This window comes from Onychostoma macrolepis, chromosome 07 (assembly GCF_012432095.1).
Source record: "Onychostoma macrolepis isolate SWU-2019 chromosome 07, ASM1243209v1, whole genome shotgun sequence".
Classification (NCBI taxonomy): domain Eukaryota; kingdom Metazoa; phylum Chordata; class Actinopteri; order Cypriniformes; family Cyprinidae; genus Onychostoma; species Onychostoma macrolepis.
The window spans coordinates 18,071,341-18,089,267 of NC_081161.1; the positions used below are offsets into that span (position 1 = coordinate 18,071,341).

Genomic DNA, 17,927 nt, shown 5'->3' on the forward strand with positions numbered 1-17,927 from the left:
CTGTAGTGGGCTGATCCACTGACTTCAGGCAGTAGATATGAAAGTGTTGCTGCAGGAACAGCCTCACTCTGAATGTCAATAAAACAGACAGTTTGTACTATTGTACTTAAAGAGACCCAAGGGAACTACAAACATCACCTTTTACACAACACCTAATTTTCTATGCACAAAATTCATGCATGGAACATTTTATAAAATGAACTATCCAACAAAACTAAAAAAATAAATAAAGGCAGCATGCTGGTTACGGTATACTGTTTATTTAGTAAGAAAGCATGTTTTATACATGAGTATTGATCACTGTAATGTATTAATGTAATGGCCATACATTGGTCTTGGTCTTGTCTTCCACATTGAGCTACTGTGACTACAATGTTCAATAACCTTTAACCCTTAAAACCCGAGGTGTCAAATATAGATGCTTCCAATAATCTTTTTGTAAGCTACATGAAGAAAAATAGAGATTGACACTTAAGTACTGCTACTTTGTGCAAGTTTGTATTTACATTCAAAATATTCAATGAATATGAATGTGCACAGTATAACGAATGAACGATAGGTAAATTAAAAGGCAAAACAGACAGCTTGGTGCACTTAGTACTGAGTTTAGAGAAGTATGGATAAATGCTCTCAGTGTGGAGAATACGGTGCAAGGGGGCATCTAGTGGTCTAATGATGTAGTGCACTGCACTGACTGAAACCACAACAGAAGAATCAAATTATTTATCTTTATTCAGTTTTTATAAATGTGTTATAAGATAATCTAGTTCATTCATAGTTTACAACCACTTACATTGACTTAGATTTTAATATTGTAAGCTTTCACAGCATTTTAAAGTAAAATGATCATAAAAATTTAATCTGTATCAGTATCACATTTGGAGCTTTTACCAGAATATCGGTATAACATTAGTGCCACTTTTATGCTGTTATACTGTATGGATACTATTTTTAAAGCATTTATTTTTACATTTATATTTACTTAATATGTTCAATGTAAGTTGTTTATATTGCTAATGTTAGGATGAACTGTTTTCAGGGAAATACAAAGAGAGGGAGAGAGATGTAACTGGAATATATGCCACATCCAAGGATGCAGTCATTACTGCGCAGAGGAACAGGCGATCTCTCTACATCTCAGCCAAGGTTGAACATGTCTCAGAAACTCAGAATTGCTGTTTCTGCATGATTTTGGGCCGCAGGTATTCATGTGCTGATATTTGGTCAACATGTGATACTGCATGATAACAGTTTAAGAAACAAGTAGTTAATATTAAGTAACTGACATTTTACACAAAGCCATTGTATATTTTTGTTCTATCAACAAAAGTAGTTTCAAAATGAGTCCACATCAGCAAATCAACATTGTGACTCTGGGCAGCATACTGTAGTCATACTTCCTTCCTGAATGAATCAGTGTTTTGAATGAACTGGTTGAGTGAATGATTCAAAGACTAGGAATAGTCCGTCCCAAAAAATGTTCTGTTATATTTCAAAATGTTGAAATTGAGAGTTTTGGACTTATTTTTTCACTGAAATAAATGTTTTTGTTATTACACAGAGAGTAAAGTACCAAAAAAAGGTACCGTTGGGTACCGGTACTGTACTGGTTAAAATCTGAACGGTACCCAACCCTAGTCACAATTTACAGACCCACATGTTGTTCCAAAACTATAATTTTTTTTCTACTGCTGAACACAAAAGAATATATTTTGAAGAATAATGATAACTAATCAGCTTCAGTTCCCATTGACTTCCATCGAATGTACAAAATACAGTGTAAATCAATGGGAACAGAAACAGTTTGGCTATCAACAGAATAAGAGAATTTTCATTTTTGGGTAGACTATCCCTTTAAGATGAATCTGGTAAATAAATCATTCAATGACTCAGTCATAAAGACAGTCACTTGCTGGCAGATACTGGCGATGATGTAACCTACAGAAAGAGTCACTGAAAAATCTCCATGTTTATAGCACACAGTGACATCCTGTTTACAAACGGTGCAAAGTCCCAGTATAAAGTCAAAGACTATAAAGACTATAAACCCCTATGGAATATTTGTCTAATTAGAATTAGGTGCATTACACGTACATACAATATAGTTATGGAATTATGTATGAAAAATTTAGGCCTGTTAATATTTATGCTTAGGAGTGATGTATTGTCATATCTCTTTCAGGTTGAATTAATAATATGTTTACAATTAATAAATAAAGATGACAAAAGCAGACATGATAAAACCAGTGCTGGAACATTTGGATACAAATAAAGGACTTGGATTTCATAAAGATACTTAATGTTCTTGTCCCTGAAACTGAAACCGTTTAAAGGCTACAAGGCTTTCAGAGTGGAATCAGTAGCTCGTCTGAGCTCAGCGTTTGTCCTGCTGTGGGACACGCTGACCTTCCTGACAACACTCTTTCACATCATATGTGTCTCTATTGCCTCTGAGCATGATACTTACTAAGCACAACACAAACCAAAAACAAAATCACACACACTCTCTTGTTTCACTTAGTGAGGACATTGTATAGACTTTCATTGATTTTATATCAGGTTAATGATATTTTCTGTCCCCAAACCTATCCTTCACAGAACCACGCGCAAAACATGTTTTGGCCGATTCACAAGCCTTTTTAACTAGCCAGGAGTTAAAGTAGTGTCCTCACTACTGGGTTCTCATTTTGACACATACTGACCTTACGATGCAAGTGACTGAAAGGACACGTTTTTCAGAGAAGCATCAAACTACCAAAACATCTTAATCTCTACCAGGCTTTTCTTGCACAGTTTATAGACTTTTCAATTACATGCTTTTTATCTTACCTCAATCCCTTCTTTAAAATGCATTTGCAAACTAACCATAAGCCTCCACTTGCCACGAAAGGAGAGGTCCTTTGATCACATTTGGCTATCATCTTAATTAACCACGCCTCCAGTGATGTTGCGATTAGTTTAGACACTTAGGACTGATGACCACACATATCTGGGGTAACCAACGAGCTATGGCCATCTAAAACAAGAGAACTTTAAGGTGTTTTTGCACGTTTAAGGATACTTTTTACGTTTCTGTAGCCTAATCAAAAAGTATAGAAAAGAAATAGTTTATTACCTCTCATTTAAAATAAGTAAAGTTTTTAAACCCCCCTTTGGGATTCATTTTCAGCGTCCACGTGTTTACCAACTCTGACCTGGCCGTTAAAGCACTAAAAACGAAGCACGAAAGCATGAACTCAACTATGATGGCTTATAACATCGAGGATGTTTCTCAGAAGAACTCCACCTGTAAGTATGACTTTAACTCGAGCAGCGCGGAGGATCTTCCTCCTCTTCATCTTCCGCGCTTCACCGCCGCGGCTCAGGTCCGAGTGGCGCTCACGCTCCTCCTGTGCGCGCTGTCCGCGTGCTGCAATCTCGCCGTGCTTTACTCAGCCAACCACCACAACCACAGAAAGCGGTCCCACGTCCGGCTCCTCATCACCAACCTGGCGGTGGCGGATTTGCTGGTGACGTTCGTCGTCATGCCGCTGGACGCGGGGTGGAATGTAACGGTGCAGTGGCTCGCGGGGGACCTCGCGTGCAGGACGCTGATGTTCCTCAAACTCGTGGCCATGTACTCCTGCGCTTTCGTGACCGTGGTGATAAGTCTGGACCGACAGGATGCTATTCTCAACCCTCTGTCCATCAGCCAAGCGAGGAAGAGGAATAAAGTTTTGCTGAGTGTAGCATGGACCATGAGTGTCGTGTTATCCATACCACAGGTAAGAGACATGTTGAGGTAGTGTAAGATGCCCCTTCCCCACAGACATGGGTGGCATATTGTTGCTATTGTTATTTTTTTTTCTTCATGTATTAATTATTGAATAATTGTATGAGTTTCGTGAATTACATGAATCGCAATGCATTAAAAGCTATAGGCTAAGTGAGTGAAATCATCAAATTTGAATTCATAGTGATGCTGTTATGGCATATACTGTATATAGCATATATATATATATATATCTTTAATTAAAGATATGGGCAGTTAAATATGTTCATACAATTTTTTTACCTTTCAGATGATTGAATCTCTTTTACTGGGATTGTGCTTTGTCTGTTGTTGGTTATTAAAGTTGATTTAGTATTTTACATTAATTACACTTAATGGCGTGCTGCACATGCTAATCTTTTCTAAATACTGTATGTTACATTTTAAAAGTAAATGCACATTGTTTTTAAGAAGGGCATCTCCCCCCATCCATCTGTCTTTTTTCTTTCTAAAGTTATGATGACTTACCCTGCTAAAAAGACTCCTCAACCTGGATTGCTGATTTAAGCTGATATTTCTGCCTAAATGGCAGAAAAGTGCCCCAAACCCCTCAAAAACCAGCCAAAAGACCATCTATTTTAGGCTTGTTTAAGCTGTTCATTTAACTGTTGTCACAATATACGGTGTACGATGTCATAGTGAAAACTGTCTGTTTATTGATTTGAAAATTTCATTGTATACTTTTCTGATGTTTATAATTATATTATTACTATTAAAATATTTCAAAACAAAAAGGAAGCTGTAGCAGTGTTTTTATACTATAGTTTTTATTAATAGTTTGAATTAGTTTTTATATTTACATTTTCTGTTTTTCAGACTTTTAAGTTTTATTAATTTTGTTGTGTTTTTGTCATTTTTGTTAGCTTATATAGTTTTTAGTAATCATTTCAGTTTTAGTTTAAATGAATCAAAAAAATTAGATTAGATTAGATTTAGTTAACTATAGCCATGGCCTGTTAGTAGATAGCCTGCATCAGTATATCTGGAATATCTAATCCTGTAATATGCTCTTTGTCCAGGTGTTTGTTTTCCACGTTGTGGTGATTGATTCCCCCAAGCGGTTTATCCAGTGTACAACCTATGGCAGCTTTAGCTCACGCTGGCAAGAGACACTTTACAACATGCTTACCTTCACCTTCCTCTTCCTCTTACCACTCTTCATCATGATCTCCTGCTACAGCAGGATATTGTTTGAGATCTCCAAGAAAATGACAGAAGACAGCCGTAAGTTTTCTTGACAAAAACATTTCTAATGGTAACTTCTTAATCAGTTTGCAAGTAACATGACCCTGCAGTGTCTTTGCCCTAACTTTATTACGTGTCATCTGTCACGCTAACGTCTTGCTTCTGTTGTGATCTTTGTCACATCTAGTGCTGTCCAACAAAGTGCAGCTGCGCAGGTCGAAAAACAACATCCCTAGGGCACGCATGCGCACGCTGAAGATGACTGTGGTCATTGTGCTGTCATTCATGGTGTGTTGGACACCCTACTACATGCTTGGCCTGTGGTACTGGTTCTGTCCCGCTGGCCTGGAGGAAACAGTGTCCCAGTCCCTCTCACACATCCTTTTTATTTTCGGCCTGCTAAATGCTTGTTTGGACCCCATCATCTACGGTCTTTTCACCATTCCACTATGCATGAGACACAGACAGCATGAACATAACATTGTAGCCTTTGAGCTGGAGAACACTAATAACTCTTTGATGACTTCCATCAGAACTTCTACCTCCTCGCTCACTTTAAAGAGACTGACAGTTCAGCAGACTTCAAGAGAAAAGCTAGAATGGGACGGAGAGTATGTGCACAGGATTGGAGATGATGGGGCAAAGAATGGTGTTGCCTTTGCAAGTCATTCCACCTGTACAGACTAAAAACCAAAACACATGAGTTGTCTATATGTATGATAGCTTTCCATTTAATTTCCATGAAAGCCATTAAGGGCACTTTAATCTTATCTGATATGTATAAAGGTTTCACATGTAATGTTTCAAAAAGGTTTTATTTATTGTAATTAGTTCATATTGGCTAATGAGGTAAATCTTTTGCACACTGAGCCTTGAGATGACCAGACATTAAAAGTAAATGGGGGTCCAGCAATGTTTATACAGACTAACAGATTTTTTAAAGATGTTGCTATTTTTATTTAGCAAGGACATATTAATTAATATAAATGCAGTAAAGACTTTTTCATTGTTACAAAAAAGTCGATTTCAAATAAAGGCTGTTCTGAACTTTCTATTCTTCAAAGAATCCTGAAAAAGATGTATCATGGTTTCCACAGAAATGTTTCCGGTGCAGCAAATCAGCATATTGGAATGATTTCTAAAGGATCATGTGACACTGAGGACTGAATATTGACTGCGAAAATTCAGCTTTGCCACAGGAATTTATATATATAAAAAAGAAAACAGCTATTTTAAATTATAATGCTATTTCATTACTGTTTTTATTGTAGTTTTGATCGAATAAATGCAACCTTGTTGAGAAAAAGAGACTTATTTAAAAAAGATTTCAAAAAGTTGCTGACCCATAACCTTTGAATAATAGTGCATCATCCACTTTTTTTTTTTTTTCATTTTGCATTTTAGGAGATACACTGCATCTTTTCACACTGCCCTTTGAAATGCTCTTCATGTACATTCCGAACTTGGGTTTGACAGATATTTAAACACATTAAATGCAGCAGCAAAATGAGCAGGGATCTTTTTATGTGTACAGTGATTTAAAATTATAGATATAAGTGTTGTTATTGAGTATTCTTTTATGCTTATGGTAACCCTGTTTTGTCTTGTAGTTTAAAAGTTGAAATTACAATAAAAAATAATTGGAAACTGAAGGCTTGAAGGCTTTGGCACAGATCATTAAATTTATACAGCTCATGAATATACAGGCTGTGACTCATTCAATGTTCCATAACCTCACAAAAATCATGATACAGCCTCTCAACTAACCATCGGCAGTCCAATTAAAGAAGAACAAATAAAAAATTAAATAAAAACTGTATAAATGAAATGAATAATGAATAACTTGGAATGGAACCCTGAGGAAGGAAAATCTAGTTACATTGATTAATATTGCAGCTCAAATTCAATTAAATTGATGTGCAGCACAAACGGTACTAATGTACAAATCGTGAAAAGATCCGCTTACTGGAAAAGACTTAAGTAGAGCAAATCTGAAAACCAGTGCCTATGGCCTGTCTTATGAAATACATAAGAACAATAAAACCAGATAAATTGTGTTGACATTCAGTATAATGTGTGGGAGACATGATTAGCTGTGATATTATATGAACATTTTCTGACTTCAGAACAGACTATGAGACTGCATAACAGATATACTAACAAATATACTGAATTTTGTTTACTTGACCTTTGTTAAGAAGATAACAACTACTTACTGCAACTGAGCTGTACATTTTGGAAAAACGCTAGAATCAAGTCACAATAAGCTTAATCAAGTGCACGTATATATAAACATATATTAGGATATGTGCATATACAAACACATTTGCATTGGCCTGGTTTCATGAAGAATAGCTTCTTGTGAAAAATGACATGTAACCTCCTCATAAACCCAAACTGAAATGAACTTTCATTTGAATTTTAAATGTACAGTATTCAATGGTATTTTTAAAAATATGACATTAAAAGTTAAATCGTACAATTTTCTCTGGCTGATTGATGAATGAATGCATGCATTTGATCCACATTAATATATATATATATATTAAAAAAAAGTCTGTCAGCATGGCATGTCTGGATCTCTTTGTAGTATGTGAAGCTTCATTTAATACCACGCTTCGAAAGCTGCTCCCATTGGAAAGGCAAATTTCTGTTCCTCTCTTTCCAAGAATCAGCTCTGCACACACAAAGACATTACACAAGTATACTCAGTGTTTTAAGTGACAGGCCAAATCATTGTCAAGGCCTATTAACACCAAGAAAGGTAACTATGAACATCAAGTTAAAAAAAACAATTAGAATAGGAATGTGATGGAAATGTATATATTTTTCTTTATTTTCTATTTTCCATATTGTATATTCTCTATTTTCCATATATTCTAATTGCAGAGGTGTTGACCTTCAGTATTTTCTATGTGTACATGACTAAAACATCTGTCAGCATTCCTCTAAAAAGGGACTGGCTATGACCTGTTAGAACTGTTCTGAGAAGTTACTGTTCAAGGTCACAGTCGATCCTTGGACAGCCTTTATCAGTATAAAAGAGACTGTACAGAATTGTATTCTGTCTTTCTAACTACAGAGCTTCTGTGTGTTGGATTGATCATTCTTGCAAGAATTAAACAGCCAAAGACAAATCCTTTGACTGTTTTTTTTATTCTCAGTCTCACATTTAATAAAAGATTTTGAATTGTTCCATGACAAACTGCCGAAGAGGATGGGATCCCGTGTGTGATTCGTCTGGACCTGAAACGTTGGTGACTGATCATCCTAATATAAAAAAGAGGATTATAGACCCTACCCCACAAAGCCTTCAGGGACAAGGGGACCAACGTCAGAGGGCCCGGACCTGCACCACCGGGGTCTCAATGGATTAAAGAAGCGTGCAAAGCGGTGAGACTGATTTTGAAGTTCCAATTCATATTTTCAAATTTTTTTAAAGGATTGAGTGAAAAGAGTTTGATATTTCCAGAATTCAGAAAGTAGATCTAATCCTCCCACTGATTCCAAAAGTTAGTGAGACAGTCTTGTAAGTCAGTGGGACAAGGTATTGAAGCCACATGGTGGTGACAACCACAGTGTGAAGGGCACATCTGGGGTAAAGTCTTGGATTAAAAGTATGGGATCTGGAAATAGCAAATCTAGGGTTAACTTAGAGGATCTGGACATTCCAATTTATGAAGAAATGAAAAAGAAATATGGAGAAACAATTGTAGATGTGGTACCAGAATGGATAGAGAATCGTGGGTTCCCTAAAAGAGGCACATTCAGTGTATCAACCTTAAATAGAGTGAAAGACAGTTTGGAGAAACATGAACATAGGGTGAGAAGTAAAGGAAAGCTGAAGAATAAACACAAAGATAAGTTTCAAATGCATAAGACAGTTTTGAGTCTGTGGCTGGAAGAAGCAGAACGAAGGGAAAGAAAACGAGTGTTCAAGGAAATGCCATTTAAGGAAGAGAAAGGAACAGATGATACTTCTCAGAATTCTTCTTTGTATCCTTTTAGAAAACCGCAGTGTGCTAAAGTGACAACTTTGACTCCTGGCCCCACCAACCACCTCCATCGTATAATGTCCATCAGCAATGCCGCCGCTAGACCAAGATCAAACCCAAGAACTCGGACATCCAAGTCCAGAAACAGCAACCCCCTCTGCAGCGTCCGCATCATTGTCCACTCCACTCAAAATCATCATGCACTCTCAGAAGGTCACAACAGTGGAAAGAGGAACTGAAACAACTAATAAGAGACAAGACATGACAACCGGGTTCATGACCAAGGAAGAACAAAAGATTGAACCGGACAATTTGGATGAAGAAGGCCCAAGGGACGGGGAGGTCCAAATTACAGGACCCAAAGGACCAATCATGGTGTTCTGTCCATGGTCAGTAAAAGACTTAAAAGAAGCCATGACTCGTCTGCCCCAACCCAAAGACTCTGGAGGCAAATTCGCTGCCGAACTACTGGTCTTCTGTCAGGACCTCAAATGTCTTCTCATGCTCAAATTGGGCACAAAGGACTGGCAAAAAGTTAGACCACACTTTCCAGTAAACAATGCCGCCAGAATACATGTGGAATGGGCTCACGATTACAACAGACCATATCGAAATGCAGTGGAACTTTTGTGTCAACGTGTTAAAACTGCATTTCCAGTGAGAGTGGACATCGCAAAGATTAACTCTTGCATACAGGGTAAGGATGAGCTTGTAATGGACTATTATGAAATACTGTATGAGACTTTCAAGAAGTACAGCGGAATAGCAGAACCAGCGAACAGAGGAGACCCACCTAACATTTGGGAATCATACTTGAACAGCAGTTTTCTGAATGGACTAAGACCTGAACTGAGTGCTGCAGTAAAACAGAGCTGCATTGGATGGAACGAGGCCAGGGTGGAAATCATCAGAAAGCATGCAGTACATGCAGAGGAATAACACAAGGAGAAACAGAAGAAGAAAAAGGAAAAGGCTGACAAAGAACTGCACGCGGCCATGTATGAAGCTGTGCACATGAGTGCCGGCAGAGGACGTGGAATGTGGAAAACTGATCCGGATATCTGTTTCCGCTGTGGAGAAAAAGGACACTGGAAGAATGAATGCCTTAACAACTGAATGGTGACTGAGGTGACTAAAACCAAGACAGACTGGAGGGGCTGGAGGAGAGGGGGTGACCACCAGCAGCCCTGCAGGAGTGAGGAATGAGAGACATGCAAATGCAAGTTCGCTTACTAACCCATCTGCTAACAACAGCAATGAAGACCTGCTCGCTTGCTTGAATCATTGTATTTCCAAATTAGAAGAAGCCAACAAAAAGGTAGGCACTTATGTTCATTTAGTATAGCATAAAGACAACTGCCACAAGTAAGACTGTGGTGACTTTCCTTATAGACAGTGAAGCTGCAACTTCCCCCAAGCTTGCTACATGTATTAGAGATGTCTATGCCTCACAAAAACAGCTGAATGCTTTCTTGCCCTACGAGAATGATGGTATGTTTTGAATCCTAGCGAATGAACATACTTGAAGTCAAATATAGGGAATGTACATACTGATGTGATCAAAAAATTATCGAAAGGGGAAAGAATGTAATGGAAATTTCTATATTTTTCTTTATTTTCTTTTTTCTATATTTTAAATTTTCTATTTTCCATATGTTCTGTTTGCACAGGTGTTGGCCTTTAGTATTTTCTCTGTGTATGTGACTAAAACTTCTGTCAGCATTTCTCTAATAGGGGAATGGCTATGACCAGTTAGAAATAATCTGAGAAGATACTGTTGAAGGTCAAAGTCGATGCTTGGACAGCATTCTTGCAAAAATTAAAGGGCCAAAGAGAAATCCTATGACTGGTTTTTCACTCTCGTTCTGACATTTAATAAGATTTAGAATTTTTCCACAGCTGAAGTAACAACAACGACACTGAGGAACAGTATCATTGGAATCACTTTCAAATAACTTTTTCCAGCTAATGAACGATAAAAGCCATTCAAAGTGGCTTCCTATTTTAAAACATATGCTGCAAATACGCTCACACAATCACTCTTAGAAAAAACATTTAAAAACGTTATAGTTCATTGGTGTGGACACTAATATAATTATCATAGAGTATATCGTTGTATATAGATATAATTAGCATTATCATTCTTGGTGTGAACGTGCCTTTATACAATTCATCATGTATCTTTTTTGTAATCTCTTACCATACACATTTTATACACGTCACATTTTGTCTCATTTACTAAAAACTTCATACAAAAGGATTCTCAAAATTTGTTATTACTTCTACTGTTCAATACTGAACTACATTTCACCAACCTTTCCTGAAGGTAAAGGTTGCAGGCCTCCTCCAAATCTGAGAGAGTGGCTCTGGGCTCTTTTTCACTTACAGCTGGACTTGTGACACGATATAGATCCACCAATAAGCATTCTGAAAAGCTGAAGATGAAGAGAGAGCTCTCATCCTCTTTCCTATCAGTCATCTTCACCAAAGGTGTTTTTCTGTCACCTAAAAAAATCAAGTGTATCACCATGAACACAATCCTTCTGTAACTGTCACTCAATAAATAACGAATAATAATAAAAATGTGTCACCTTTGATGCAATGCATCATAACTTGTATTAATACTTGCATAAGACGTCATTCACACAGAACAATGAAAAAATGGAATGAAAAAAAAATAATTTAAAAAAGGTCTAAAAATGTGTTTAAATATTAAATGTTTTTTATGTTAACTTGACCTCTGGGGTTTTTAGAAAAAGCTGTGTAAAGCATGAGACATTGCAAAAGATGTGAGACGCAAATGCAACAGTCAAACATGTCCATCTGCATGTTTACATCAAAAACAATGGAAAAGCAGCACAGTGGAATGTAAAAAGTGTTCTGTCTGAACGTCCCCTACAACAGGAAAAGGTGTCAACCATCTAATAACTAACATGACAGAACCTCATTTGTTGTTTTTCAGCTAAATTATTAATTTGTCTGAAGTTTACCTGTAATATACAGTTTTTGTTGGACGGGCTCAAGCAGATACACAGGTTCCCTGAGTGATCCCAGCACATGAGTTGTAGGCAGGTTTAAGATAGATACTGGTGCCTCATCCTCCGTTTCCCATATGGATACTTGCCCATTTCTCTGCATCAACAAAATCTATAAACAATTTCAGGAATTAGTACTGATACATTTACATGTAAGTTCTTGACAGATGCTTTCTTAATAAAGTGACTTAAGATCTTGAACTAAAGCTAACTACAACGGCAAACAAAGCTATTAACGTACCTGTCACAACCATATACAGTATATATAGATATAAAAAAACAAGCAATCTGAAAGAATTAAATCCAGAAGCTAACATCTGCCAAATTCAATATTATGCTGCAAAATATTACTATACCAGACGCTTCAGGAAGGGCACAGCTTCAGCAACAGTGACAGAACTGCCTTGGCCTGCAGGTCTGATTAGACAGTCATTATATTTATTTCAATCATGTCAAGTTTTAGCATGTTAATGGATATGATATTAACGTATTTGGTCTTGGTGGGCAAGATCTGCTATGCACATCAATAAATGCTGCTGTAAGATATGCTGCTGCTACATTCATAGGCATACATAAATCACGTAGCAGATTTAGACATGTGGAACTGGGGGAGGCAGAGGAACTCTGAACCAGACTATTAGCTATTTATACACCAAATTCAGTATTTTAAAACCCATTTTAATAACTGTTTATTTTGTACCTTTCAATAAGTGCAACAGTGCATGTGTCTCCTCCTCTGCCCGCTGTCACACTGTAGCATGCCCCATTTCTGCAAGTGAGCACTAACTGTAGTGTGGGTAAAAAAGGACCCTGAAAGAGTTGAGTGACTGGCAATTGACTCTGCAAAAGGAGTTTCATCCTGCAAATGGCGCTGTCTCCTGGGATCACAATATTGGCATATGGATACCCTGCAGAAGACATTCAAGGGTAAGTTTCCTTCTCTCAGTATGATCAGTGAGACATTGTATTGGACAATTATATCATGGTTTATTCTTATCATTGAGAAACATACAATATATTATAAATAATATCTTAAATAACTAAATACTGAAACAGACTTACCAAACCGTCGGTCCCATATAGTAACTAGTTGACTGTCAAGCCCAAGAACAATGAACCGTGTGCAGGCACTGACGGCAGAGCAGAGGATTTCTTGAGAATTGGGCCACAAAACATCTGGTCTGGGTTCACTGTCTGATCCAGGAACAAATTAAAATATAATTAATAAACATGACTAACAAATGTGTCCTTGTAATGTTAATATACTGTACTTTCTTTCTTATCTATGCAGTATAAATGTATGAGTTAATGGCTGGAGTACCCTTCTCTTTAGGGGTCTTCAACAGAAGATAATGTAAGAGATTGTGACTGCCATTCCACCACAGGCACACAGCAATGGGAATATCTTCAAAGACAATTTGAAGAAATATTATAAATGCATATTCAGAGAACTGACTGTACTGTTAAATTTTGATCACACACCGTTACAGGCTATATTAATCACTGAAAACATACATGTGAAATCATCTCTTGAGTTCATGACTCACCTCTAGCTGCCTTCGCTTCCCCAGGCATTGAATGAAACCCCTCACGCAGTAAGAAGTGACAAGTACAGTTGCTGTAAGGAAAAAAAAAATTGTCGTGTGAAAAAATAAGCTTTTAGTGGTGTGGTCCTAGTGTTTCAATGCACACTTTGCCAAATATTTCACATATGATCAGTACAGTTCATTCCATCGTTTTAGTTTAGTCGTGGCTGCAACTTAACTAAATTACAAGAAGGCAATGAATTAGAACAACATAGCCACAATTTAACTAAAACGAGAACAAATGAATCAAACATTACCATGAATTAATAAAACATGGCCAAAAACGTTATGAGAGCAATTTCATAATTTGTGGTCATGATATCTATTTTTGTTCTGCATGTCATGGGACTCCCTACTGATTTATTGTTTACATATAATCTCAACAATTAGTAATTTATCATGGGTTTGTTAGTCTTTCTGGCAAACATTCTGCTGCATTGCAAGTTGTACATATAATTCTTACTGTAACAGCTTGTTACATTCTGGACATCACTGATTTGGAACACAATTTTTTATATTAACAATTTTTATTAAAATTTAAAACAATTTTTATTTTATTAAACTTTTTACTTTGGGGTGAAATACCACTTATATTAGATATATTCCTAGCGGTATTGTTGACACTTTCTGTTGGTTGTAATGACGGATTGATTGTTATGTCTATATAATGCAAAGATATTCATAGAATTAAAGTGTCAAAATACATTTTGCAATGACTGTACAGTATACTATATTACAGTATTAATCAAGCCTACCTTGGACCTTCTGATTTTTGCTGTGGTGGTCTCACAGAGCTGGAGCTGAGGTACTTCATGAAAACTTTCCTGAATGCCGCATCCTGGTTTTCCCATTGACGACTACTAATGAGGTGATTTTGGCCTGAGCCTATTATAGTGCCTTCCTCTGTCTTCTGCAGGACCTCAGATGGACTTTTCAGAGAGGTTCCTTGAAGACATGAACAGTAAAAGAAAGACATAACAAACTTATTTTGCAGCAGTGCTTTAAACTAAATACCTGCAGGGATTTCTGGAGGTTTGATCTTCATGAGTAAGACTATTGGTGACAATTTGGCTTCTGTGGTCTGTGAGGTTTGTGTAGCCTACAGAAGAGACAGAAAAATATGATCATCTCATTACAGTAATTTAGCAAACAATGCCAGAAAAACAAATCAAACATACATATATGAACAAACATACAGTAATTTTTATTCAGAAAAAACACATAACATAAAAATAACATAAAAATGTGCCTCCAAAGAAATTGTTAATTTTGAACTGACATCAACAAATGCACCATATAAAGAATTGTTTAAAACAAAAAATACAGTAAACAAGAATAGAAGGTTTACCAGATAACTTTCCAATGCAACTATAGCAATTACCTGTTTGGTTTCCAGCTCTTTGATCCACACATCTTGTGGGAAGCGATAGACATCCAGCCAAACAGATCCACTGACTTCATTGAAAATACACCATAACAGCATTAATGAATCAGTAGTATTTTTAGTTTTATATTACATTTCCATATTTTAATAGGAAATTTACATGTCATGACTGCAGCTCCAAAGTCCCCACTTCTAGACACTTCAAATTTTGCACAGATGTTTCTTTGGTTTATATCTTCCTGTGAGAAAAGTAACACAATGTAATTCTAAATGTAAGTCCATTTTTAATAGAAAATCAACAGCATACATAAAAATAAGCTCTTAAAACGGTATTATGAACTCACAGTTTCGTTGATGACTTTAATTAAATAAATATTCTCCATGTGATGCACAAAAAGCCGCGCAATACCTTATGTGACAGAGGATAAAATTAATATGTATAATTAAATACAGAAAATATTAAATGGGGAGTTTTTAATGTAAATTGTCTAAAAATAACTCTCAGGAATTACCCATGTCATCCACTGTGCATAAGAGGTGTGTGGCATTTCCCAGCGAGGCACAAGAGATGCTGGTAAGCTCCACTCTTTCATCTTGCCACGTTCTTACACAGGTGAGAGTGAATGTACTGATGACTGACAGACCATTAATGTGACCCAGAAACAGGTAAAGTCCATCCTCAGAGCACACAATGCTATTAGTTCTGCCTGGAAGCTAAGAACCAACAAATGAAAAAGAAAAAATAATAATTAATATGTAAATTGAACATTTTGGAACAAATGCATACAAAGCACATGTGCAAAGGAATATGATGAGGCCATATGATTGTACATGTTAAACACACCTTCATTTCTTTAGTAGCACTCAGCACAGGGATTTGTCTTGCTGCTTGTTCATCCCTCTTGATGTTCTCCTGCTGTGATATAACGTCCCATGCATTGTCAACAAGGTTATTTAACAGCTTATTGATCACTCTCGCAGACTCAGGTAGATTATTATCAGGCTGCTTCAGATCTGTGAAATAAGTCATATCATCATCTTCACAGCTGCTGTAATCTGATGGCTCTGGGATCTCCAAACCTCTTCTGACATTCACAGCCATATTGTGTTATTTCTGGAGGGGAAGAAGAATATAAAACTGAATTGTAGAATGAATTTTTGGCAGACCATATTTATACACACACATCATATACCTAAATATAAATATGTCAGCATATATAAAACGGACCTGAGAAAAACATGGTGTTTTTTATATGGTACTAAAGTAATATTATGTACCACCATAATACCATGATATTATTGGAATTACCTCAATACAAACGGTGTATACGGTAATCAAACAGCACCAAGGTATATAAAAAGGTGATGCACCATCCACATTTCTATTGCAAGAGGAAATTCACAATACCAATGAATAAATAAATAAAAATAGTAACGTTAATTCGTTCTAGCAGCAAGTACGGTACATTACATGCGAATTCTCAACCTCTTGACCTCCCTAGAAAGTGCTAATAAAAAAGTTGAAATCTGATGATTTAAGTGGTTAAAGAGATATTTATGAATACTTAATATATAATCCTACTGTAACGCGACAGTAACAAAACCACTCACCTATTACGCGCTAGTGCTTTTCTTCCGGTATGTTAGGTTGTCATGACGACAGCCCTCCACTGTTGTGATGAGCTGGGCGGCGCGTGCGGACTCTTCCAGTGAAAAAGTAAAAAGTAATATATTTAAAATATATTTATTTCATACTAAGTATAGTTCAAATCTATTAAAATATTTACCGACATATTGCTCGAGACTTGGAGTATTACTTGTGCACAATGCACATTTCTTAATATTAAGCCTAAAACGTGTTTTAATGTCACTATTGATGAGGATTGTACGATCTTTGAATAATATATGCAAGATATTTAAAGTGTACCCGAAGTATACTTGCAATAGTTTCACTTTAGCACTATCAAATATAGGCCTATTAAGAGTATATCTTTAGTTGGACTTCAGCACTACTTCCACACAATTAGTTATTCCAATTTAGCAGACTTTAAATACACCAGTTCAGTATACTAAAAGTACAACTGCAAATTGTAAATACATTTGTAGTATACTTAGCAAGAAATAAATGAATTTTAAATACATTATATAGTATAGTATATTTATTTTCACTACACTCTCAGAAATAAAGGTACAAAAGCTGTCACTGGGGCAGTACCTTTTCAAAAGGTACACTTTTGTACCTATTAGGTCCAAATATGTACACTTTAAGTACTAATATGTGCCTTTAAGGTACCAAAATGGACCCTTTAGGTACAAACATGCACCTTTTGAAAAGGTACCGCCCCAGTGACAGCTTTTGTACCTTTATTTCTGAGAGTGTAGGGAAACCACCTATTTTTTAAATAATATTGACTGATTCAGATATAAGAATAATAAATAATAAGCTTATGTCCCAGTATCTTACAAAATAAATTTTAAATTAAAATAATGAGATTTTTTTCATGTCAATCATTTAACACTATAAAAATAGCATTCGTACTTGTAATGGGCCTTTTCTTAGCTCTTAGCAGTGATATTTTAGAAGTTTCATGCACAATCAGCAGCACTCACTCCACCTGCTGCTGATGGAATGAAGCATATTACCACAGAGAGAGCTCCAATATTAAGTTTGGTTTCTTGACACTGGACAGAATCACAACATCATGAAACCACACCAATAGATTACTGCAGACAATAAAATAATCTAAACAAGCTTCATGCCATGTTTAATAATTCTGTAAATAAATATTACTACTACTGTTAAAATGCTATTTACTAAGCCTAATAATTTTTTGTTTTGTTTTTCAGTTTCTACTCAGTAAAGTCTGAGACATAACAATGAGACATAATTTGGAAGCACATGCTCAGTTGACCATTATAAAGGAAGATTTA

The 17,927-nt window shown here is 36.3% G+C and overlaps 3 protein-coding genes across 3 annotated transcripts; 2 read left to right on the forward strand and 1 right to left on the reverse strand.

Moving 5' to 3' along the window:
- Positions 1-2,834: 2,834 nt before the first annotated feature.
- Positions 2,835-6,476, forward strand: gnrhr2 (gonadotropin releasing hormone receptor 2). Its single transcript, XM_058782926.1, has 3 exons — positions 2,835-3,764; positions 4,831-5,035; positions 5,184-6,476. The coding sequence occupies exons 1-3, from the start codon at positions 3,231-3,233 to the stop codon at positions 5,681-5,683; spliced, it is 1,239 nt and encodes a 412-aa protein (XP_058638909.1). The 5' UTR covers positions 2,835-3,230; the 3' UTR covers positions 5,684-6,476.
- A 201-nt stretch (positions 6,477-6,677) lies between these two features.
- Positions 6,678-16,594, reverse strand: wdr93 (WD repeat domain 93). The gene is given in 16 exon segments (XM_058782925.1): positions 6,678-7,673; positions 11,307-11,496; positions 11,982-12,138; positions 12,383-12,443; positions 12,727-12,934; positions 13,089-13,220; positions 13,348-13,431; positions 13,574-13,644; positions 14,368-14,557; positions 14,627-14,711; positions 14,994-15,107; positions 15,110-15,235; positions 15,341-15,405; positions 15,509-15,710; positions 15,841-16,110; positions 16,306-16,594. Coding segments are annotated over 15 exon segments (2,019 nt in total). The 5' UTR covers positions 16,099-16,110; positions 16,306-16,594; the 3' UTR covers positions 6,678-7,597.
- Positions 7,796-11,296, forward strand: LOC131544593 (uncharacterized). Its single transcript, XM_058782927.1, has 2 exons — positions 7,796-8,389; positions 9,005-11,296. The coding sequence occupies exon 2, from the start codon at positions 9,082-9,084 to the stop codon at positions 9,928-9,930; it is 849 nt and encodes a 282-aa protein (XP_058638910.1). The 5' UTR covers positions 7,796-8,389; positions 9,005-9,081; the 3' UTR covers positions 9,931-11,296.
- Positions 16,595-17,927: the final 1,333 nt, after the last annotated feature.

Excerpts from the sequence above, each read along its gene's own strand:
- gnrhr2 (XM_058782926.1), top strand. The coding sequence starts at position 3,231 with ATGAACTCAACTATGATGGCTTATAACATCGAGGATGTTTCTCAGAAG. Across the intron at positions 3,765-4,830 it reads TCGTGTTATCCATACCACAG|GTGTTTGTTTTCCACGTTGT; the intron begins GTAAGAGACATG and ends CTCTTTGTCCAG. Across the intron at positions 5,036-5,183 it reads GAAAATGACAGAAGACAGCC|TGCTGTCCAACAAAGTGCAG; the intron begins GTAAGTTTTCTT and ends TGTCACATCTAG.
- LOC131544593 (XM_058782927.1), top strand. The coding sequence starts at position 9,082 with ATGCCGCCGCTAGACCAAGATCAAACCCAAGAACTCGGACATCCAAGT.